At 48.0% G+C, this 24,770-nt stretch overlaps 1 protein-coding gene across 2 annotated transcripts; it reads right to left on the bottom strand.

Annotated features, from left to right (window-relative positions):
- Window positions 1-4,836: 4,836 nt before the first annotated feature.
- Window positions 4,837-16,241, bottom strand: ARGLU1 (arginine and glutamate rich 1). 2 transcript variants are annotated; one of them, XM_040425240.1, is made up of 4 exons: window positions 15,788-16,241; window positions 11,897-12,119; window positions 6,913-6,996; window positions 4,837-5,641 (listed from the first exon to the last, which is right to left on the bottom strand). In XM_040425240.1, exons 1-4 carry the CDS (start codon window positions 16,108-16,110, stop codon window positions 5,477-5,479), a joined length of 795 nt encoding a protein of 264 aa, XP_040281174.1. In that variant the 5' UTR covers window positions 16,111-16,241; the 3' UTR covers window positions 4,837-5,476. The 2 variants fall into 2 exon arrangements, with proteins under 2 accessions (XP_040281174.1, XP_040281173.1); XM_040425239.1 differs by having other exon boundaries at window positions 11,897-12,122; window positions 15,788-16,238.
- Window positions 16,242-24,770: the final 8,529 nt, after the last annotated feature.

Raw genomic sequence — 24,770 nt, 5'->3', positions numbered from 1 at the left:
TGTCAAAGGTAGGAAGTAGTCATAATAATGTGACTGGACTGTGGATGTTGTTAATAAAACACAGTCAGTACTAGGTTTAGATTTGTACACCGTTGTATGAGCTTACATAAGTTTGGTCCCCCTTGTTGTTTTTATGATAAATTATTTGCTGCACTGCCACCTCTATACAAACATCTGTGGCATCTACATTGACATAAGTCTATGCCATCAGAGAAAATACAAAGCAAATGCAGCTACTAATATGAAGATACAGGAATTCTGCAGTAGCTGCTTAATAATTCTACTTTGTTCGCGGCAGCAGGAAAGTAATAAAGTCTTGCCATGTTAAGTGTTCCCTTAGGACTGGTTTTAAAAGTATTACTGACGATATATTATTGGAAGGAGAATGAAAAGGAATAACCTGGTAAATTGGTACTATGTATAGTACATTTAGGAATGCGCAGGGAACCGCATGGAAAGTAGAGATTTTTTTTATCATCAATGTTTAAAACACCTTTTATAATTTTTTCTATAGATACATTCACAAAAGCTCAGCTTTTACTACGTCACTTGTGGAATCTTTGCAGCATTGTACTGTTTTTGCTGGACGACAACGAAAGACATTATGGCCATTTACAACACTTAGGGCTGTATTATACCAACAGATTATCTGACCAATATCTGTCCAATCAGACCAATAGCTGGTGTGTATAACAAAAGATCTGTGTGTAATAGGCCATCTTAGGTTCCATTCAGACATCCGTAGAATGGGTCCTCACCCGTTCCGCAATTATCTGGAACGGGTGCGGACCCATTCATTCTCTACTGGGCCGGAAGAGATGCGGAGAGCACACTATGTGCACTCCGCATCCGCATTTCCAGAGCAAGGCCCTGATCTTTCGGTCTGCAGCTCCGCAAGAAAATAGAGCATGTCCTATTTGCGGACAAGAATAGGCATTTCTATGGGGGTGCCGGCCGGGTGTATTGCGGATCCGCAATGCACTACGGACGTCTGAATGGAGCCTAAGGTCTGTATAACAAAAAATCTGTGTGTGTAATAGGCCATCTGACTACTAATTTGTCAGAAAATCTGTCAGATAATCGGTTGGTGTAACGCCCCTTTCGGACTAGAAGCATGAGTATGCAGCAGCTCCCATCCTGACCTCCCAGTACTGCCAGGGTTGCATAGCATTATATTGATTTATTATGCTATGAAACACTTACAGTTCTGGAATGTATTATCCAATACATTCTATTTACTATAAAGGACCCTATCTGGGAAGGGTTTATTTATTACACAACCACTGATGCCTAAACGGCTACTAACCACTCTTGTCCCAGACTAATAAAACTCGTGAAAAGATATTTGGTGAGCTAACTAGAGAGTTAAAAACACTGTACCCCATGATAGATGCTATGAATGATAGGTCAGTAAGGTGTATAGGTAGGCGGGAGTGCACTGACACCGCTCTACCACACACCACCGTCCCAGCTGTATTAGACAGAGTACTTGTTTGTGCCTGATGTCTACTAGACCCCCATACCTGGGGTGTAAGCACCAATGTAAGATGAGCCTTATGCCAGTAAGTGTTTTACATCAAGCACACAGATTGCAGCATAGCTCAATAGAGTACAGCAAATTAAAACCTAAATTCCACCAGCTACTCTGGCTTCATCAGGGGTATCGGTATCTGCCCGATACCCCTGATGAAGCCAGAGTAGCTGGCGAAACATGTTGGGGGGCGGAATTTAGGTTTTAATTTGCTGTACTCTATTGAGCTATGCCTACAAGAGGGCATGATGGGATTTGTAGTTTCACAACAGCTGCAATTTTCCCATCACTGGCCTAGACACAACCAACTAGATTTATATGAAGTGTGATTGACGTTATACAAGCCCCTTTAAGGACAATTCAATCGACTGTGGCAACCAATCACAGCACTGCTTTCATTTTGCATGGTTTGCTGTTTTTTGATATGGCTATCAGCTTGGAATCAAATTTTAGCTCGAAAGTGGTTTCTCAGACAACATTCTGTGTGTCAAAGTCAGAAGTGGATCTAGCAGGAAGTACAAGCCCTTCCTTTAGATTTTCCATTCCTTTTGGCTTTGGTTCAAAAACTGCTGCCTTTTTAAAGATCTGTGTGAAACAAACCTAAAGGAGCACTAAACACAGAAAATGTTATCTTAGTTAAAACTGAGAAGTCAAGAGACTACAGAAAATCCTGAAACTGTGGGGTGAGGACTATCACATTTACTCGTATCATGGCCATTTCTAGGTTTGCCTTTAAAGTCAGCTATAGCAGACCTTTCCATAAATCCTAACACTCTGCCTGACTGTAAGGCCCCTTTCACACGAGCGAGTATTCCGCGCGGATGCGATGCGGGAGGTGAACGCATTGCACCCGCACTGAATACCGACCCATTCATTTCTATGGGGCTGTGCACACGAGCGGTGATTTTCACGCATCACTTTTGCGTTGCGTGAAAATCGCAGCATGCTCCTATTTGTGCGTTTTTCACGTAACGCAGGCCCCATAGAAATGAATGGGGTTGCGTGAAAATCGCAAGCATCCGCAAGCAAGTGCGGATGCGGTGCGATTTTCACGCACGGTTGCTAGGAGACGATCGGGATGGAGACCCGAACCTTATTATTTTCCCTTATAACATGGTTATAAGGGAAAATAATAGCATTCTGAATACAGAATGCTAAGTAAAACAGGGCTGGAGGGGTTAAAAAAAAAAAAAAAAAATCATTTAACTCACCTTAATCCACTTGCTCGCGATGCCCGGCATCTCCGTCTGACTCTTTTACTGTATAGGACCTGTGGAGAGCATTAACTATAGTTTAAGGACCTGGGATGACGTCACTCCGGTCATCACATGGTACGTCACATGATCTTTTACCATGGTGATTCACCATGGTAAAAGATCATGTGACGTACCATGTGATGACCGGAGTGACGTCATCGAAGGTCCTTTAGCCAGGTCCTAAAGAAAAGAATACAGAAGCAGATGCCGGCTGCGCTATCAAGTGGATTAAGGTGAGTAAAATTATTTTTTATTTTTTTTAACCCCTCCAGTGCTATTTTACTTTTCATTCTGTATTCAGAATGCTATTATTTTCCCTTATAACCATGTTATAAGGGAAAATAATACAATCCACAGAACACCGATCCCAAGCCCGAACTTCTGTGAAGAAGTTCGGGTACCAAACACGCACGATTTTTCTCACGCGAGTGCAAAACGCATTACAATGTATTGCACTCGCGCGGAAAAATCGCGGGTGTTCCCGCAACGCACCCGCGCATTTTTCAGCAACGCCCGTGTGAAAGAGGCCTAAGGGTGCATTTACAGAGCCGACTACCAGACAATTATGGTGAAGGAAGAGTTCTTTCCCAACAATTGCCTGCTCCTCAGTGGAGGTGAAGGGCCGCATTTACATGCAGTGATCACCTCCAGTGTATGAGGACAAGCAATGGCTACTGATATTACTCGTCCTCATACTCATAGATTCTGGACAGCAGCAAGCTGTTCACACAGAACGATCTGCTACCCATAAACCATGATTAAGGTGTCCACACTAAAGATAATTTTACCTGATAAATGATCACCTGGGGTGTTAAAGGGGTTGTCCGCTTTTCCTATTGACGACCCACCCTCAGACATACAGTGAACAGAAAGACGGCACATGTGCAAACAGCTGATCGGCGGCGGTGTCTTACCCCTGCCGATCTGATGACCTATCCTGAGGATAGGTCATCAATAGAAAAAGCCCAGACAACCTCTTTACACATTTGCTTCACCTGAGATAAGCAGGACCAGACATAAGCAGTAACAACCTCCCCATTGAAAAAAAAGACCAACAGTATATGAAGAGTTGGTCGCCGTTTGGTCAACATCAGCCTCTTGAGCAAAACTTTGCAAATGTAAAGTTTAAGCAGATGTAAATTTTATATATAGTGAGGTGGCATTTTTCTCAACACATTCATTGCACTGGAGATAAAATATTGATGGGGTTGTCCAGGCATGTCCGCCTCACAAGATGGTTGACACCCCACACACCCCTGCCAAGCACTGTTCACTACACGGCTGACGTCGTTTTGGTGGCGACTTCTGGTGACAGAAAATACACCAGAAGAGCTGATCGCAGGGCATGCGAGGTGTCGGACTCCCGCCAATCAGCTAGGTGTGATGTAAATGTACAGTATTCCATAACTCCTGTTACAGAACAGCACATACAGGTTCATGTGTAATAAAGCACACCATAAACTTAATACTAATATGGACCAATTTTATATCCATGTCATTTTAGCTGCACAGGCCCATATCCGTTTATTAAAAAACACTCTCCTCACAAAAAAGGGTTTATAATTTATTGGAAACTAACGGACATTCATTTTGCAGGTTTCCAGGGAAAGAGCACTAGAAGTAAATCCTTCTGCAAAAATTATCACAGTCCAGAGCTTTTCCGTGAGCACAAAAACACATGTACTGCAGCGCTGTGAGGGGGAAAATGGTAATTGTTGAACATTTGCATTCATGGGACTTGTAGTTTTATAGCTTCTCCAATGTCTGCTCTGCCCTCTCAGAGCATTCGTTAGGCTCAGAATACGGTTTCTATTGAAGATGATGAATTTCCTTGATTGCTACCGCATGCATTTTTATGTTATAATTAGAAAGTGTTAGGCATTTATCGGAGCCAACCAGCTGTTTAAACATGATACGGCATCTGTAATACGGTACTCCGTCACCATAAATATAAAAAAATAATCTCAAGCTTCACTACAAAAATACAGCGGGCAACAATTCTATTGGAACCAACAAAAATCCCTTTAAACAGTCACAACATACATGATATACATGAGGCATTTAAGACTTTATTCAGCAAACTGATGTATTTACACGGTGGAAAAGCTGACCGGGTTGCATCAATGCAGTTAAAAACAATGGTGTACTGGCAATACTGAACTAGGTAAACCGCAAGAGGACTCGTTTTACTATCTGTATCCTTACCTGTACCGGGACATCAAGTGCAAGTGGAACAGCATCATGGGGACACCGGGTTTACGATACAGTACAAAGTTCCAACAATACTGGGCCATTCACTGATGCAAACAGTCAATGCTTTGTAAAAAGATCAGACCAGACAACGCTCTCCTGTGAAAAATATCACCGGGAGGGGTTAAATCCTTATCAGATCGTGGAGAGCAGTTTAAGGGAACCTAGTCCATTGTTACATGGTCAGACATATTATGAAACATTATGTAAAAACGTATAACCTGATAAGGATTTAACTAAAATTTCATTCAGTCAATAGCCAATATAAAAAAAAAAAAAAATAATGAACCAAACATTACGGAATTGAGAGCACAGCCCCTTTGAGAAATGATATTTGATTTCAGACAAAAAAAAAAAAAAAAAAAAAAAAGACACTTCAACATGAAGCTACCATACAAAGTCTTAGCTTGGTCAGGGACAATGTTCATATACGCCAGAATCAATCTGGGCTTTTTAAAGAGAACGATAATTTCGGCCTTGACTTTCCCTTGCCCAGTATAATTTTTTGCTCTTCCTTTTGCTGTCGCTGCCTCTCTTGTTCTAGTTTCATCCTTTCCTCATGTATTTTTCTTTGTTCTTCAACAATTTTCAACTGCTCCTCAGCCTGTAGAGGGAAAAATAAAGAGTTAACAACAAGGACACCAATTCAAGAGGCCAGGTACAACTATGGATCACAGTCAAAATTGTAATACTTTCGACCGTTCCAAGAAGGGGCATGTCCAGAGGAGTGGTCCGGGACTGAGAGATTTACTTCCAGGCTGTCAATCCCAATTTTGGTAGCGTATACGGTAATAAGACTTAACGTTTAATAAATACTCGGATAAAAAGTACGGACATAGTACAAAATGCCAAAAAGTGTGCACACCACAAACAACACAATTACCAAACAAACAGTCACCATGGGAAACCACAGTAGTATGGTTACAACCATGTGAACGAAGTAACACAATACCCCAACAGGTATAAATTCCACAGAGACCCCCATAACCAGGGATTAGGGTCTGCTCCTTAGTAGCCACACGCCGTTTAACAGCCCTTATTAGGTCCCCTCTTGGTCCTTGGTTACTGCTCTAATATTTTGTTGATTAGAATGGAGATTGTGTGTATGTGACACCAATCAATGAGGACACCCTCCCTCCCATCCATTTCTAGCCCTTGGTCCCCTGATAAGTCTGGGGCTTTAATTTGGTGACAAAACACATAGGGATCAATCGCACCACAGGGATTCAATTCTTTGTGTACCCCCAGGTAGGGTGGTCATGGGCTTCTAATATTGTAGGGTTAGCTCCTGGACGTGCGGCCTCTAGCCGGGCCATAGGGCTCTATAGGCCTGGTAGGGATTTCTAGGGACAGTGAGTCTCACCTGGACCCTGCCCCAGGACTGCGTTACTACACCCAGATGACAGTCACCCACCGGTAAGACTGTTCCAGTTTATTCTTCTCTGTGGAATTGATACCTGTTGGGGTATTGTGTTACTTCGTTCACAGGGTTGTAACCATACTACTGTGGTTTCCCATGGTGACTGTTTATGTTTGGTAATTGTGTTGTTTGTGACACGTTTGTGGTGTGCACACTTTTTGGCATTTTGTATTCTGTCCGTACTTTTTATCCGAGTATTTATTAAACGTTAAGTCTTATTATACGCTACCTCCTCTTCCTGCACATATCCATTAATGTGGTAGCTGGCGAGTGGTATTCATTATCGCTCGCTGTTTGGGCAACTTTATTTATTTGCAATCCCAATTTTGGGTCAGATCTGCAACCCTTTCATTAGCGGCACGAAGCCCTGTATAGTATAGTAAATCGGACGGAGAGCGGCAGACAAGAAACGGCATTCCCTTACGATGGCCGGATCGTTCCTAAGTGTAACTTACCAGTTTAGCTTGTGCGTCAGCAATTTTACGGTTATTTTCTTCAAGGATTCGCTCCAGCTCCTCCCGTTTAGCCCTTTCTTCTTCCTACATGGAGGATACAGCACAATGTTAGAATTTGGCAGCAGTCGATAGCACATATTATTCTAATTTGCCTCAACTCCATCGGGACTTAAGGGGCAGCGCTAGAGCCGCCATGTTTTCCGATACAACATCAAACAGTGCAGTCACTACACACATTTTCTAGCCCTAGGTTCGGCTCAACCCTCCCAAACCAAACAATCAAATAAACCCTCCCTATCCTGTCCTAGCAATTATATGGTAGCTTTTTTTATTTTTTATTATTTTTTTTTATTATAAAGGCAGACATATCAACAAGGACAACTACAAAACTGGGTAATGGACATGAAATTATATAGGAAAACGGAAATAGAAAGATAAAAGGGAATAGTTGTTCTCACCAATAACGTATACCTACGTATTCTTTACCTATACTCCTTTAATCAGCATTAAAAGTTGAATATTTACTGTCTTGTCCAGTGTCCTGCAGAGTGTGCTCCTCAGCTGCCATACGCGCCAGCTTCCTCTTTAAAATGATTTGTACTGTTAGCTTGGCAACACCTGCCATCAGCAGCTCAACCAATTTTAAGAAACATACAAGGAAGGCTGAGCTGAGGAATGCAGATGTTTATTGTAAGAGGGAACAAAAATATGTAATTCATCATTCCTAAGGCAAACAATTCAGAACAAACATACATTTTATAGTTAGTCAAATACAATCCGCTGCCGAAGAGCTGGGAACGCGACAAATGCAGAGCGCTGCCAGTTTAAAGGTGCAATAAAAAAAAATATATATATATATTATTATTTTTGGTTGTCTCTCATTTCTGAATACGGCTGCACATTTCTAAGAATGCAACAGATAAAAAGGTCAACAGCAGAGATGCACTGTTAAAAATATATATAAGATATTAAACGTGAGGACATGGAACACCGTGTGGGAAAGCTCGCAGACCTGAAAAGCGTACGCAAAACGGAAATATCTAGGAAAATGAAAAGAAAATGAAAAGCGGACCAAATCACTGCAAAAAATAAAATAAAAAATAAAGTTATGTAAAATTTGGACAAGTAACAGGCTACTGCCTATTGTTTTGAGGACTACATGGAAGTCACCGTTATGGCAGTGACGTTTCTTGGTCTTAGAGGAACACTAAACATAGAAAACACGCAAAAAATATTGCAGCCCTTCCTCCCTTAAGCCTCATGCAGACGTCAGTGTGACACGGACGTGTGCTGTACGTGTTCTCCCTATTCATTTTAACGTGTGTATTCACATTCACACATCAGTGTTTCAGCACGGTCCGTGGGCCAGTTTTTTCTTTACCACGGATGCCATCCGTTAGGGCTGCACGATATGGGAATTTTGTGAGATTGCGATTAGGGCCCTAAAAATTGCGATAACGATATGCGATGCGATATTTTAAGAGAATTGTGCTAGAGGTCTATTTGCTTGGATTTTCAAGGCAAAAGCACACAGAAATTACTGATAATGCTGAAATGTAGTTATACTCAACTCAAGAACTGAAATGCACAGTGTTTTTCAAAATAAAACATCTTTTACTAAATTAAATAACATATTTGCATTACTGCAAAAGTACAAAATACAAAACTTGCCCTTTTCTTAATAGCACTGCACAGAACAGATAAACAGAATAAATAGAAGAACATTTGTTCATTAAAATAACGACTTGCCTCCAGCCCCTCCTCCCTCCCCGCACTGTAACTGATGTATCGCCGGCTGCGCTGTGCAACATAGTGGCTGGCGATACATCCGTGTCAGCCACGTAAAAAGTCAACCATCGCTTTATAAGACGCACTGCCATTTCCCCCCCACTTTTGGGGGAAAAAAGTTAGTCTTATAAAGCGAAAAATATGGTAATACAATTGCAGCATTTTTGGGTCGGCCAATTGGCGATTGTGATATGGCGATTTATTGCGATTGCTTTAGCGATATATTGTGCAGGCCTACCATCCGTGTTGCATGGATCATTAACAAGAGATTCTTTGAAAAAAAAATTTCAGCTGTTGAGCGTTAGTAAAACACGGACAGCAAAAAACTGACCCACGGACCCAACACGAATCTGTCACGAGAGAAAACATGGATTGAACACGATCCGTGTTACCACTGATCCAAAACTGACACGGACGTCTGCATGAGGCATTTAAAGGGGTATTTCCATCACTAGGATATGTCAAGATGGGTGCGGGTCCCACTTCTACAGAAGAACGGGGCAGCTGACGTGAAGCCATTCACGCGGGGCTTCTCTCCCTTCAGGGTCCCAGAGGTGGGACCTGCACCTATCTGACATTGAGGGGAAAACCCTTTAATCTCCCGTACTTTGATTCTTTATGCAATATATGAAATTAAAGCTTAAATGAATCCTTCCCCCATCTCCCAGGACATCAACCATGCCTGCCTTCTCACAATCTCGTGTGAGACTGTAAGACAAATGGCAGCAGCGGGGGCTTCCCTCTAAGGCTACTCTCACACTCGCGTTTGGTGCGGATCCGTTCAGATAATACAACCGTCTGCATCCGTTCAGAACGGATCCGTTTGTATTATCTTTAACATAGCCAAGACGGATCTGTCTTGAACACCATTGAAAGTCAATGGAGGACGGATCCGTTTCCTATTGTGCCAGATTGTGTCAGTGAAAACGGATCCGTCCCCATTGACTTACATTGTGTGTCAGGACGGATCAGTTTGGCTCCGTTTCATCAGACGGACAGCAAAACGTGTCCGTCTCCAAAGCGGAATGGAGACTGAACTGATGCATTCTGAGCAGATCCTTATCCATTCAGAATGCAAACTGATCAGTTTTGGACAGCTTGTGAGAGCCCTGAACAGATCTCACAAACAGGAAGCCAAAACGCCAGTGTGAAAGTAGACTTAGCCTGCCTGTAGGAGGACAAAGATTGCCAAGCCCCACTCTCTAGCCTATCCCAAGCTAAAAAAATAAAATAAAAATGGCACAGCGAAGTTTAACCCTTATGTTTCAAGGTCATGCAGACAACCAGTGAAGGATGGATTATCTGCCGTTTGATTCATTTCTAGGTTTTGTGTTCCTTTATGACAAAGGGAAGTTTATAATGTAATGCTCAATTCAAGCACCATTCCCGTAAACTAGGCTTAGAACTATGACTAAACTGGTCATAAATGACAAATACAGGTCCATGTCAATATTTGCTTTCCTTCCTAGCTCTAATTGTGCCAATAAGACTTCATCTGGACCATGCTGATAGCACGGACAGAGAGCCAATGGGTATAGGGAAAGGCTACTGTAAGGATGCACCTAGGACACCAAGTCCAGGGAGGTAATAGGCACTGCTCACATCCCTTCAAAGGAGGGCGCATTCAAAGTAGTTAGGGTGCAGTAGTTTCCTTAGGGACACCCCAGACCTTGCTATATACCACACTTAAATGATAACTTTACCGCTGGGGTCATTTCTTCTTATGAAGAATAAGACCATACAAATGAATCTACAGAAATACAAGAGAGAAGATGCTTGCCATCTTGTGCCTTCCGGCACATGCAAGTCTGCCATGAGGCCTTCATGAAACAGTTCACAGAAGTCTAAGGGGTAGAGGCTTCATTCCTGCCTGGTCGAGAATAGAGAAAGGTGCGGGGGTTTTGCACCTCCTTGGAGATCCAGCTGGTTTAGGGGGTCAGGTAACACTGTGCACACAACTTCTCTTCCAGGAGGAAGACTACTCTCTAGAGCCACCTAGATAGATAGGTGTGAGAGGCATTACTGTAAGGAAGTGGACTCTGGATCTAGTGACAGAAAACAATAGCATTCAGTAGCCAATTACCGCCTCATATATACACATATACACATGGTCTACTTCTGCTCCACCTGTTGGAAAGCAACACATTTAAGCTTAAATGAAGGCAGCTTGATTCCCTCAAGGAAGTCTATGAGGAGGAAAGGATGTTATGGCTACATACTCAACGTAGGTTAACGATGATCTGGACAAATGGGGAGAAAAACTGGTTATTTCAGGTGTAACAAGCTCATCAAATGATTAGTGTTTAAAGGGAATGTATCAGACGAATTCCTGTTTTCTCATCTATCTTCTGACTAGATTACTTTATTCTCTCTACATGGATTATGGGGGAAGCCACCTTGCCTCAGCTGCAGCCTTTTTGGGGTATTCAGCCACATAAACCACTAGACTGGAGCTGACTTCATGGGCACGTTTTTCTAGACCTGTGCAGAAGCCATTGTGCAGTGAGGGGGAGTAGATAAAATGTGACCATCCCCTATTGTGAACACTAGATCCGGAGTTCTCTATACAGAGGTATTATCTTATATTCTATTACTGCTTGCAATGACAAAGCGATAACTACTAAAATTGATCGCCACAGACCAGGAAGTCTCAACATATTTTTAGGCCTAGTGCCGAATTTAAAAATTTGAGGATTTTTATTTTTTAAATACCACAAACAATAAATCTTAAAAATATGACTTGCTCTGTGGGTCATTTACTGATGACACATTCCCTTTAAGTCAATGAGAACACCACCACCCTTAATACAGGAGGGAAGCGGTACATCAACGGGCACATACCAGCCCTTTCTGGATTCAACATGCTCAGTGACATGACACATTAGTCATCAATAGCCATTTTTTTGCGCTTGAAATTGGAGGAGGTTAAAATGTTCAAAAGACTACAGCCATGGCAAAAGTTTCATGTGCATCGTCACCATCTTGTTAATAAAACCCGAATGGCACCTCTGAGGAACCAAAGCAAATAGAGTTAAACTACAGTCCTCAATGCCAAAGAACAGAGGCTGCAAGACGTCCGAGTGATGGGCCCAGAGTACAGACACAACAACTATGTACTGCTACAAGGAGATAAAAAGAACGAGGGGGGAAAGTTTTGCCATGGACTGTCTCTACTTTCCAAACGACCGAGCGTTACCTCTCTGGCTTTTTGTGCTGCAAGCTCGGCCTGCCTCTGTCGCTCGAGTTCTTCGAGCAACTGCTTTTCCATGATGCGCTTAGCTTCCTCGACTCTCCGCAGAACTTCTCGTTCAATTTCATCTTTCCTTTTCTCCAACTCTTCCTCCACACGCTTGGCAACTAGCTCTTCTACACGTCGGGCCGTTTCCTCCTCTATCAGTTTTTCTTCAATTTCCTGCTGCCTACTGGATTAAGAGGAAGAGACAACGGTCAGGTAGTTATTTTAATAATCCCATAACTGAACGAATAACCAATTTTGCGTTCTGAGTTAGTAGCTTGAAACCTCTACTTAAAAGGGCTTTCCAAGACTTTAGAACTGAGGAGCTATTTTCAGGATAGGGCATCAGTATCTGATCGGAGGGGGTCTGAAATCAGGGACCCTGCCGATCAGCTTAAGCACGGCACAGTCCTACTCAAGTGAACTGACCTGGGCTGCTATACCAAGCACGCCCACAAGGCAATAACGGCGCTCTCCTTGGAAAGCTGTGAAGAGGTTGGTACATCTTGAAATAGCGAGACAAAAACTCTGATGTGCTGTTCTAGCTTTTTCTTTGGATTAACATAGGCTAAAAGGGTTTCCCGAAGGATAAGGCATCGATATCCTATGGGTGGAGGTCCAAACAACCCCGCCAATCAGCTATGTGAAGAGGCTGCGGTCTCTTCACAACTTAACGTACACAGCGCCGTATATTATAGTGGTTACGCTTGGTATTGCAGCTCAAGCCCATTCATTTTAATAGGACAGAGCAGCAACTAGGCCATGGGGACGATGAACATGACCCCACCGATCAGATATTGAGGACTTAGGCCTCATGCACACGACCGTTGTTGTGTTCCTTTCCGCAAAATGGGGTTCCGTAGTTCCGTGATCCGTTTTTGTTTCTGTGTGTCTTCCTTTTTTTTTGGAGGACCACCAGACATAATGAAAAGTAAAAAAAAAGTCTAAGATAGGTTTGCCATGCAAATGATAGGAAAAAAACGGTCGCGGACACGGATGACAATCTTGTGTGCCTCCGCGTTTTTCAGCGGTCCCATTGACTTGAATAGGTCCACGAACCCTTTTCCGCGAAAATAATAGGACAGGTTATATTTTTTTGACGGACTGGAACCACGGATGCGGATGGCAAACGGTGCATTAGCAGAGTTTTCAACGGACCCAAAGTCAATGGGTCCGCAGAAAATCACAACGGACACGGAACACAACAATGGTCGTGTGCATGAGGCCTTATGGGCCTATAGTGTCTTAGCCCTTTCCTTGCTATAAGTGGGTAGACTGGAAATAACTGCTCATGTGGCCTCCCCGGCAGAGACAGGTCCCGTCAGACGGGGCCTCCCCGGCAGAGACAGGTCCCGTCAGACGGGGCCTCCCCGGCAGAGACAGGTCCCGTCAGACGGGGCCTCCCCGGCAGAGACAGGTCCCGTCAGACGGGGCCTCCCCGGCAGAGACAGGTCCCGTCAGACGGGGCCTCCCCGGCAGAGACAGGTCCCGTCAGACGGGGCCTCCCCGGCAGAGACAGGTCCCGTCAGACGGGGCCTCCCCGGCAGAGACAGGTCCCGTCAGACGGGGCCTCCCCGGCAGAGACAGGTCCCGTCAGACGGGGCCTCCCCGGCAGAGACAGGTCCCGTCAGACGGGGCCTCCCCGGCAGAGACAGGTCCCGTCAGACGGGGCCTCCCCGGCAGAGACAGGTCCCGTCAGACGGGGCCTCCCCGGCAGAGACAGGTCCCGTCAGACGGGGCCTCCCCGGCAGAGACAGGTCCCGTCAGACGGGGCCTCCCCGGCAGAGACAGGTCCCGTCAGACGGGGCCTCCCCGGCAGAGACAGGTCCCGTCAGACGGGGCCTCCCCGGCAGAGACAGGTCCCGTCAGACGGGGCCTCCCCGGCAGAGACAGGTCCCGTCAGACGGGGCCTCCCCGGCAGAGACAGGTCCCGTCAGACGGGGCCTCCCCGGCAGAGACAGGTCCCGTCAGACGGGGCCTCCCCGGCAGAGACAGGTCCCGTCAGACGGGGCCTCCCCGGCAGAGACAGGTCCCGTCAGACGGGGCCTCCCCGGCAGAGACAGGTCCCGTCAGACGAGGCCTCCCCGGCAGAGACAGGTCCCGTCAGACGAGGCCTCCCCGGCAGAGACAGGTCCCGTCAGACGAGGCCTCCCCGGCAGAGACAGGTCCCGTCAGACGAGGCCTCCCCGGCAGAGACAGGTCCCGTCAGACGAGGCCTCCCCGGCAGAGACAGGTCCCGTCAGACGAGGCCTCCCCGGCAGAGACAGGTCCCGTCAGACGAGGCCTCCCCGGCAGAGACAGGTCCCGTCAGACGAGGCCTCCCCGGCAGAGACAGGTCCCGTCAGACGAGGCCTCCCCGGCAGAGACAGGTCCCGTCAGACGAGGCCTCCCCGGCAGAGACAGGTCCCGTCAGACGAGGCCTCCCCGGCAGAGACAGGTCCCGTCAGACGAGGCCTCCCCGGCAGAGACAGGTCCCGTCAGACGAGGCCTCCCCGGCAGAGACAGGTCCCGTCAGACGAGGCCTCCCCGGCAGAGACAGGTCCCGTCAGACGAGGCCTCCCCGGCAGAGACAGGTCCCGTCAGACGAGGCCTCCCCGGCAGAGACAGGTCCCGTCAGACGAGGCCTCCCCGGCAGAGACAGGTCCCGTCAGACGAGGCCTCCCCGGCAGAGACAGGTCCCGTCAGACGAGGCCTCCCCTGCAGAGACAGGTCCCGTCAGACGAGGCCTCCCCTGCAGAGACAGGTCCCGTCAGACGGGGCCTCCCCTGCAGAGACAGGTCCCGTCAGACGGGGCCTCCCCTGCAGAGACAGGTCCCGTCAGACGGGGCCTCCCCTGCAGAGACAGGTCCCGTCAGACGGGGCCTCCCCTGCAGAGACAGGTCCCGTCAGACGGGGCCTCCCCTGCAGAGACAGGTCCCGTCAGACGGGGCCTCCCCTGCAGAGACAGGTCCCGTCAGACGAGGCCTCCCCTGCAGAGACAGGTCCCGTCAGACGAGGCATCCCCTGCAGACAGAGGTCCCGTCAGACGAGGCATCCCCTGCAGACAGAGGTCCCGTTAGTCGAGGCCTCCCCTGCAGACACAGGACCTTCAGGCGAGGCCTCCCTGCAGACACAGGACCTTCAGGCGAGGCCTCCCTGCAGACACAGGTCCGTCAGGCGAGGCCTCCCTGCAGACACAGGTCCGTCAGGCGAGGCCTCCCTGCAGACACAGGTCCGTCAGGGGAGGCCTCCCTGCAGACACAGGTCCGTCAGGGGAGGCCTCCCTGCAGACACAGGTCCGTCAGGGGAGGCCTCCCTGCAGACACAGGTCCGTCAGGGGAGGCCTCCCTGCAGACACAGGTCCGTCAGGGGAGGCCTCCCTGCAGACACAGGTCCGTCAGGGGAGGCCTCCCTGCAGACACAGGTCCGTCAGGGGAGGCCTCCCTGCAGACACAGGTCCGTCAGGGGAGGCCTCCCTGCAGACACAGGTCCGTCAGGGGAGGCCTCCCTGCAGACACAGGTCCGTCAGGGGAGGCCTCCCTGCAGACACAGGTCCGTCAGGGGAGGCCTCCCTGCAGACACAGGTCCGTCAGGCGAGGCCTCCCTGCAGACACAGGTCCGTCAGGCGAGGCCTCCCTGCAGACACAGGTCCGTCAGGCGAGGCCTCCCTGCAGACACAGGTCCGTCAGGCGAGGCCTCCCTGCAGACACAAGTCCGTCAGGCGAGGCCTCCCTGCAGACACAGGTCCGTCAGGCGAGGCCTCCCTGCAGACACAAGTCCGTCAGGCGAGGCCTCCCTGCAGACACAGGTCCGTCAGGTGAGGCCTCCCTGCAGACACAGGCCCATCAGGCGAGGCCGGGAGCCCACACTCACATGCGCCGCTGCCGCTCGTACTCCATCTTCTTCTCCTCGTCCTCCCGCTTCTGCTTCTCATCCAGGCTGCTCCGCTTACTAACCGTGCGGCCGAAGATATCGATGCGGTCAGGCGGAGTAGCTACTCTCTCCCGCTCCCTGCGAGACGCCGTGTTAGACCGGGACCTGGATCTGGATTCCCGCCTCCGGTTTCTCTTGCTCTCACGGGACTTGGAGCGCTTTTTCACGCGCTCCTTCTCCCGGGAGCGGCTGCGCTTCTTATTGTGCTTGCCGCTCTTCGCATGTTTAGAACGGGATGAGCTTCGACTGCGCGACCGACCCATATCTCCGCACACTGGCTGTAAAGCCCGGGCAGGATGATTATGCAACCACAGGCCTGGATAGACACATCAATGGATGAGGACAAGATGGCGGCTGTTCCAACCCTGCGCCACTCACACCGACCCCCAGAATTCCGCGCGGCTACCGGACCGCGCATGCACCACGAGACCCAGAATCCAACGCGCGGTCGTGGCCTGACTTGTCCCTTTGCGCAGGCGCGGACTCTGCTGGCTTGTGATAGAGGAAGGAATGGGAGTTGCGAAAGTCAGATGAGGTTCAGACGTGGAGGAGATGTCGCCAGCGTGCAGACTGCTGAGAGAGAAAGCGCATGTGGCAAATTGAAGATTATTTGTATATAAGCCTCTTCCTATGTTGTACTGCCCAGAGCCAAATCAACTTTTACAGTAGGGTAAAACAGCCACAGTGCCCCCAAACAGAGCCACCCACAGTGCCCCCATATTAACAGCAATAATGGTTCCAACCACAGTGCCCCCAAACAGAGCCACCCACAGTGCCCCCATATTAACAGCAATAATGGTACCAACCACAGTGCCCCCAAAACAGAGCCACCCACAGTGTCCCCATATTAACAGCAATAATGGTACCAACCGCAGAGCCACCCACAGTGCCCCCATATTAACAGCAATAATGGTACCAACCACAGTGCCCCCAAAACAGAGCCACCCACAGTGTCTACATATTAACAGCAATAATGGTACCAACCACAGTGCCCCCAAAACAGCCACCCACAGAGTCCCCATATTAACAGCAATAATGGTACCAACCACAGAGCCACCCACAGTGCCCCCATATTAACAGCAATAATGGTACCAACCACAGTGCCCCCAAAACAGAGCCACCCACAGTGTCCCCATATTAACAGCAATAATGGTACCAACCGCAGAGCCACCCACAGTGCCCCCATATTAACAGCAATAATGGTACCAACCACAGTGCCCCCAAAACAGAGCCACCCACAGTGTCTACATATTAACAGCAATAATGGTACCAACCACAGTGCCCCAAAAACAGAGCCACCCACAGTGCCCCCATATTAACACCAATAATGGTACCAACCACAGTGCCCCCAAAACAGAGCCACCCACAGTGCCCCCATATTAACAGCAATAATGGTACCAACCACAGTGCCCCCAAAACAGAGCCACCCACAGTGCCCCCATATTAACAGCAATAATGGTACCAACCACAGTGCCCCCAAAACAGAGCCACCCACAGTGCCCCCATATTAACAGCAATAATGGCACCAACCACAGTGCCCTCAAAACAGAGCCACTCACAGTGCCCCGATATTAACAGCAATAATGGTACCAACCACAGTGCCCCCAAAACAGAGCCACCCACAGTGCCCCTATATTAACAGCAATAATGGTACCAACCACAGTGCCCCCAAAACAGAGCCACCCACATGTCCCCATATTAACAGCAACAATGGTACCAACCACAGAGCCACCCACAATGCCCCCATATTAACAGCAATAATGGTACCAACCACAGTGCCCCCAAAACAGAGCCACCCACATGTCCCCATATTAACAGCAATAATGGTAAAAACCACAGAGCCACCCACAATGCCCCCATATTAACAGCAATAATGGTACCAACCACAGTGCCCCCATATTAACAGCAATAATGGTACCAACCACAGTGTCCCCCAAAACAGAGCCACCCACAGTGTCCCCATATTAACAGCAATAATGGTACCAACCACAGAGCCACCCACAGTGCCCCCATATTAACAGCAATAATGGTACAAACCACAGTGCCCCCAAAACAGAGCCACCCACAGTGTCCCTATATTAACAGCAATAATGGTACCAACTACAGTGCCCCCAAAACAGAGCCATCCACAGTGTCCTCATATTAACAGCAATAATGGTACCAACCACAGTGTCCCCCAAAACAGAGCCACCCACAGTGTCCCCATATTAACAGCAATAATGGTACCAACCACAGAGCCACCCACAGTGCCCCCATATTAACAGCAATAATGGTACAAACCACAGTGCCCCCAAAACAGAGCCATCCACAGTGTCCCTATATTAACAGCAATAATGGTACCAACTACAGTGCCCCCAAAACAGAGCCACCCACAGTGTCTACATATTAACAGCAATAATAATACCAGTCACAGTGCCCCAAAAACAGAGCCACCCACAGTGCCCCCATATTAACAGCAATAATGGTACCAACCACAGTGCCCCCAAAACAGAGCCACCCACATGTCCCCATATTAACAGCAATAATGGTACCAACCACAGAGCCACCCACAATGCCCCACAGCAATAATGGTACCAACCACAGTGCCCCCAAAACAGAGCCACCCACAGTGTCCCCATATTAACAGCAATAATGGTACCAACCGCAGAGCCACCCACAGTGCCCCGATATTAACAGCAATAATGGTACCAACCACAGTGCCCCCAAAACAGAGCCACCCACAGTGTCCCCATATTAACAGCAATAATGGTACCAACCACAGTGCCCCCAAACAGAGCCACCCACAGTGTCTACATATTAACAGCAATAATGGTACCAACCACAGTGCCCCCAAAACAGAGCCACCCACAGTGTCTACATATTAACAGCAATAATGGTACCAACCACAGTGCCCCCAAAACAGAGCCACCCACATGTCCCCATATTAACAGCAATAATGGTACCAACCACAGAGCCACCCACAATGCCCCACAGCAATAATGGTACATACCACAGTGCCCCCAAAACAGAGCCACCCACAGTGTCCCCATATTAACAGCAATAATGGTACCAACCGCAGAGCCACCCACAGTGCCCCGATATTAACAGCAATAATGGTACCAACCACAGTGCCCCCAAAACAGAGCCACCCACAGTGTCCCCATATTAACAGCAATAATGGTACCAACCACAGTGCCCCCAAACAGAGCCACCCACAGTGTCTACATATTAACAGCAATAATGGTACCAACCACAGTGCCCCCAAAACAGAGCCACCCACAGTGTCTACATATTAACAGCAATAATGGTACCAACCACAGTGCCCCAAAAACAGAGCCACCCACAGTGTCCGCATATTAACAGCAATAATGGTACCAACCACAGTGCCCCCAAAACAGAGCCACTCACAGTGTCCCCATATTAACAGCAATAATGGTACCAACCACAGTGCCCCCCCCAAACAGAGCCACCCACAGTGTCCCCATATTAACAGCAATAATGGTACCAACCACAGTGCCCCCAAAACAGAGCCACCCACATGTCCCCATATTAACAGCAATAATGGTACAAACCACAGAGCCACCCACAATGCCCCCATATTAACAGCAATAAAGGTACCAACCACAGTGCCCCCCAAAACAGAGCCACCCACAGTGTCCCCATATTAACAGCAATAATGGTACCAACCACAGAGCCACCCACAGTGTCCCCATATTAACAGCAATAATGGTACCAACCACAGTGCCCCCAAAACAGAGCCACCCACAGTGTCCCCATATTAACAGCAATAATGGTACCAACCACAGTGTCCCCCATATTAACAGCAATAATGGTACCCAAAACAGAGCCACCCACAGTGTCCCCATATTAACAGCAATAATGGTACCAACCACAGTGCCCCCAAAACAGAGCCAAACACAGTGTCCCCATATTAACAGCAATAATGGTACCAACCACAGTGCCCCCAAAACAGAGCCACACACAGTGTCCCCATATTAACAGCAATAATAGTACCAACCACAGTGCCCCCAAAACAGAGCCACCCACATGTCCCCATATTAACAGCAATAATGGTACCAACCACAGAGCCACCCACAATCCCCCCATGTTAACAGCAATAATGGTACCAACCACAGTGCCCCCCAAAACAGAGCCACCCACAGTGTCCCCATATTAACAGCAATAATGGTACCAACCACAGAGCCACCCACAGTGTCCCCATATTAACAGCAATAATGGTACCAACCACAGTGCCCCAAAAACAGAGCCACCCATAGTGTCCCCATATTAACAGCAATAATGGTACCAACCACAGAGCCACCCACAGTGCCCCCATATTAACAGCAATAATGGTACAAACCACAGTGCCCCCAAAACAGAGCCACCCACATGTCCTTATATTAACAGCAATAATAGTACCAACCACAGTGCCCCCAAAACAGAGCCACCCACATGTCCCCATATTAACAGCAACAATGGTACCAACCACAGAGCCACCAACAATGCCCCCATATTAACAGCAATAATGGTACCAACCACAGTGCCCCCAAAACAGAGCCACCCACATGTCCCCATATTAACAGCAATAATGGTACCAACCACAGAGCCACCCACAGTATCCCCATATTAACAGCAATAATGGTCCCAACCACAGTGCCCCCAAAACAGAGCCACCCACAGTGTCCCCATATTAACAACAATAATGGTACCAACCACAGTGCCCCCAAAACAGAGCCACCCACAGTGTCCCCATATTAACAGCAATAATGGTACAAACTACAGTGCCCCCAAAACAGAGCCACCCACAGTGCCCCTATATTAACAGCAATAATGGTACCAACCACAGTGCCCCCAAAACAGAGCCACCCACAGTGTCTACATATTAACAGCAATAATGGTACCAACCACAGTGCCCCCAAAACAGAGCCACCCACAGTGCCCCTATATTAACAGCAATAATGGTACCAACCACAGTGCCCCCAAAACAGAGCCACCCACAGTGTCCCCATATTAACAGCAATAATGGTACCAACCACAGTGCCCCCAAAACAGAGCCAAACACAGTGTCCCCATATTAACAGCAATAATGGTACCAACCACAGTGCCCCCAAAACAGAGCCACACACAGTGTCCCCATATTAACAGCAATAATAGTACCAACCACAGTGCCCCCAAAACAGAGCCACCCACATGTCCCCATATTAACAGCAATAATGGTACCAACCACAGAGCCACCCACAATCCCCCCATGTTAACAGCAATAATGGTACCAACCACAGTGCCCCCCAAAACAGAGCCACCCACAGTGTCCCCATATTAACAGCAATAATGGTACCAATCACAGAGCCACCCACAGTGTCCCCATATTAACAGCAATAATGGTACCAACCACAGTGCCCCAAAAACAGAGCCACCCATAGTGTCCCCATATTAACAGCAATAATGGTACCAACCACAGAGCCACCCACAGTGCCCCCATATTAACAGCAATAATGGTACAAACCACAGTGCCCCCAAAACAGAGCCACCCACATGTCCCCATATTAACAGCAATAATAGTACCAACCACAGTGCCCCCAAAACAGAGCCACCCACATGTCCCCATATTAACAGCAACAATGGTACCAACCACAGAGCCACCAACAATGCCCCCATATTAACAGCAATAATGGTACCAACCACAGTGCCCCCAAAACAGAGCCACCCACAGTGTCCCCATATTAACAGCAATAATGGTACCAACCACAGAGCCACCCACAGTATCCCCATATTAACAGCAATAATGGTCCCAACCACAGTGCCCCCAAAACAGAGCCACCCACAGTGTCCCCATATTAACAGCAATAATGGTACCAACCACAGTGCCCCCAAAACAGAGCCACCCACAGTGTCCCCATATTAACAGCAATAATGGTACCAACTACAGTGCCCCCAAAACAGAGCCACCCACAGTGCCCCTATATTAACAGCAATAATGGTACCAACCACAGTGCCCCCAAAACAGAGCCACCCACAGTGTCCCCATATTAACAGCAATAATGGTACCAACCACAGTGCCCCGAAAACAGAGCCAAACACAGTGTCCCCATATTAACAGCAATAATGGTACCAACCACAGTGCCCCCAAAACAGAGCCACCCACATGTCCCCATATTAACAGCAATAATAGTACCAACCACAGTGCCCCCAAAACAGAGCCACCCACATGTCCCCATATTAACAGCAATAATGGTACCAACTACAGAGCCACCCACAATGCCCCCATATTAACAGCAATAATAGTACCAACCACAGTGCCCCCAAAACAGAGCCACCCACATGTCCCCATATTAACAGCAATAATGGTACCAACTACAGAGCCACCCACAATGCCCCCATATTAACAGCAATAATGGTACCAACCACAGAGCCACCCACAGTGTCCCCATATTAACAGCAATAATGGTACCAACCACAGTGCCCCCAAAACAGAGCCACCCACAGTGTCCCCATATTAACAGCAATAATGGTACCAACCACAGTGCCCCCAAAACAGAGCCACCCACAGTGTCTACATATTAACAGCAATAATGGTACCAACCACAGTGCCCCCAAAACAGAGCCACCCACAGTGCCCCTATATTAACAGCAATAATGGTACCAACCACAGTGCCCCCAAAACAGAGCCACCCACAGTGTCCCCATATTAACAGCAATAATGGTACCAACCACAGTGCCCCCAAAACAGAGCCACCCACAGTGCCCCTATATTAACAGCAATAATGGTACCAACCACAGTGCCCCCAAAACAGAGCCAAACACAGTGTCCCCATATTAACAGCAATAATGGTACCAAACACAGTGCCCCCAAAACAGAGCCACACACAGTGTCCCCATATTAACAGCAATAATAGTACCAACCACAGTGCCCCCAAAACAGAGCCACCCACATGTCCCCATATTAACAGCAATAATGGTACCAACCACAGAGCCACCCACAATGCCCCCATGTTAACAGCAATAATGGTACCAACCACAGTGCCCCCAAAACAGAGCCACCCACAGTGTCCCCATATTAACAGCAATAATGGTACCAACCACAGAGCCACCCACAGTGTCCCCATATTAACAGCAATAATGGTACCAACCACAGTGCCCCCAAAACAGAGCCACCCACAGTGTCCCCATATTAACAGCAATAATGGTACCAACCACAGAGCCACCCACAGTGCCCCCATATTAACAGCAATAATGGTACAAACCACAGTGCCCCCAAAACAGAGCCACCCACAGTGTCCCTATATTAACAGCAATAATGGTACCAACTACAGTGCCCCCAAAACAGAACCATCCACAGTGTCCTCATATTAACAGCAATAATGGTTCCAACCACAGTGTCCCCCAAAACAGAGCCACCCACAGTGTCCCCATATTAACAGCAATAATGGTACCAACCACAGAGCCACCCACAGTGCCCCCATATTAACAGCAATAATGGTACAAACCACAGTGCCCCCAAAACAGAGCCACCCACAGTGTCCCTATATTAACAGCAATAATGGTACCAACTACAGTGCCCCCAAAACAGAGCCACCCACAGTGTCCCCATATTAACAGCAATAATGGTACCAACCACAGTGTCCACAAAACAGAGCCACCCACAGTGTCCCTATATTAACAGCAATAATGGTACCAACCACAGAGCCACCCACAGTGCCCACATATTAACAGCAATAATGGTACCAACCACAGTGCCCCCAAAACAGAGCCACCCACAGTATCCCCATATTAACAGCAATAATGGTACCAACTACAGTGCCTCCAAAACAGAGCCACCCACAGTGTCTACATTTTAACAGCAATAATAGTACCAGTCACAGTGCCCCAAAAACAGAGCCACCCACAGTGTCTACATATTAACAGCAATAATGGTACCAACCACAGTGCCCCCAAAACAGAGCCACCCACATGTCCCCATATTAACAGCAATAATGGTACCAACCACAGAGCCACCCACAATGCCCCACAGCAATAATGGTACCAACCACAGTGCCCCCAAAACAGAGCCACCCACAGTGTCCCCATATTAACAGCAATAATGGTACCAACCGCAGAGCCACCCACAGTGCCCCGATATTAACAGCAATATTGGTACCAACCACAGTGCCCCCAAAACAGAGCCACCCACAGTGTCCCCATAATAACAGCAATAATGGTACCAATCACAGTGCCCCCAAACAGAGCCACCCACAGTGTCTACATATTAACAGCAATAATGGTACCAACTACAGTGCCCCCAAAACAGAGCCACCCACAGTGTCTACATATTAACAGCAATAATGGTACCAACCACAGTGCCCCAAAAACAGAGCCACCCACAGTGTCCGCATATTAACAGCAATAATGGTACCAACCACAGTGCCACCAAAACAGAGCCACTCACAGTGCCCCGATATTAACAGCAATAATGGTACCAACCACAGTGCCCCCCCAAACAGAGCCACCCACAGTGTCCCCATATTAACAGCAATAATGGTACCAACCACAGTGCCCCCAAAACAGAGCCACCCACATGTCACCATATTAACAGTAATAATGGTACCAACCACAGAGCCACCCACAATGCCCCCATATTAACAGCAATAATGGTACCAACCACAGTGCCCCCCAAAACAGAGCCACCCACGGTGTCCCCATATTAACAGCAATAATGGTACCAACCACAGAGCCACCCACAGTATCCCCATATTAACAGCAATAATGGTACCAACCACAGTGCCCCCAAAACAGAGCCACCCACAGTGTCCCCATATTAACAGCAATAATGGTACCAACCACAGTGCCCCCAAAACAGAGCCACCCACAGTGTCCCCATATTAACAGCAATAATGGTACCAACTACAGTGCCCCCAAAACAGAGCCACCCACAGTGCCCCTATATTAACAGCAATAATGGTACCAACCA

Source organism: Bufo bufo, chromosome 3 (genome assembly GCF_905171765.1).
Source record: "Bufo bufo chromosome 3, aBufBuf1.1, whole genome shotgun sequence".
In the NCBI taxonomy this organism is placed as follows: Eukaryota; Metazoa; Chordata; class Amphibia; order Anura; family Bufonidae; genus Bufo; species Bufo bufo.
This window is presented reverse-complemented; position numbering and strand designations above follow the sequence as displayed.

Bases quoted from the DNA above. Each gene is read 5' to 3' on its own strand.
- ARGLU1 (XM_040425239.1), bottom strand. From the start codon at position 16,110: ATGGGTCGGTCGCGCAGTCGAAGCTCATCCCGTTCTAAACATGCGAAG. The intron at 12,123-15,787 runs GTGAGTGTGGGC...CTCTTAATCCAG, and splicing joins TACGAGCGGCAGCGGCGCAT to TAGGCAGCAGGAAATTGAAG. The intron at 5,642-6,912 runs GTAAGTTACACT...TTCCCTCTACAG, and splicing joins CTGACGCACAAGCTAAACTG to GCTGAGGAGCAGTTGAAAAT.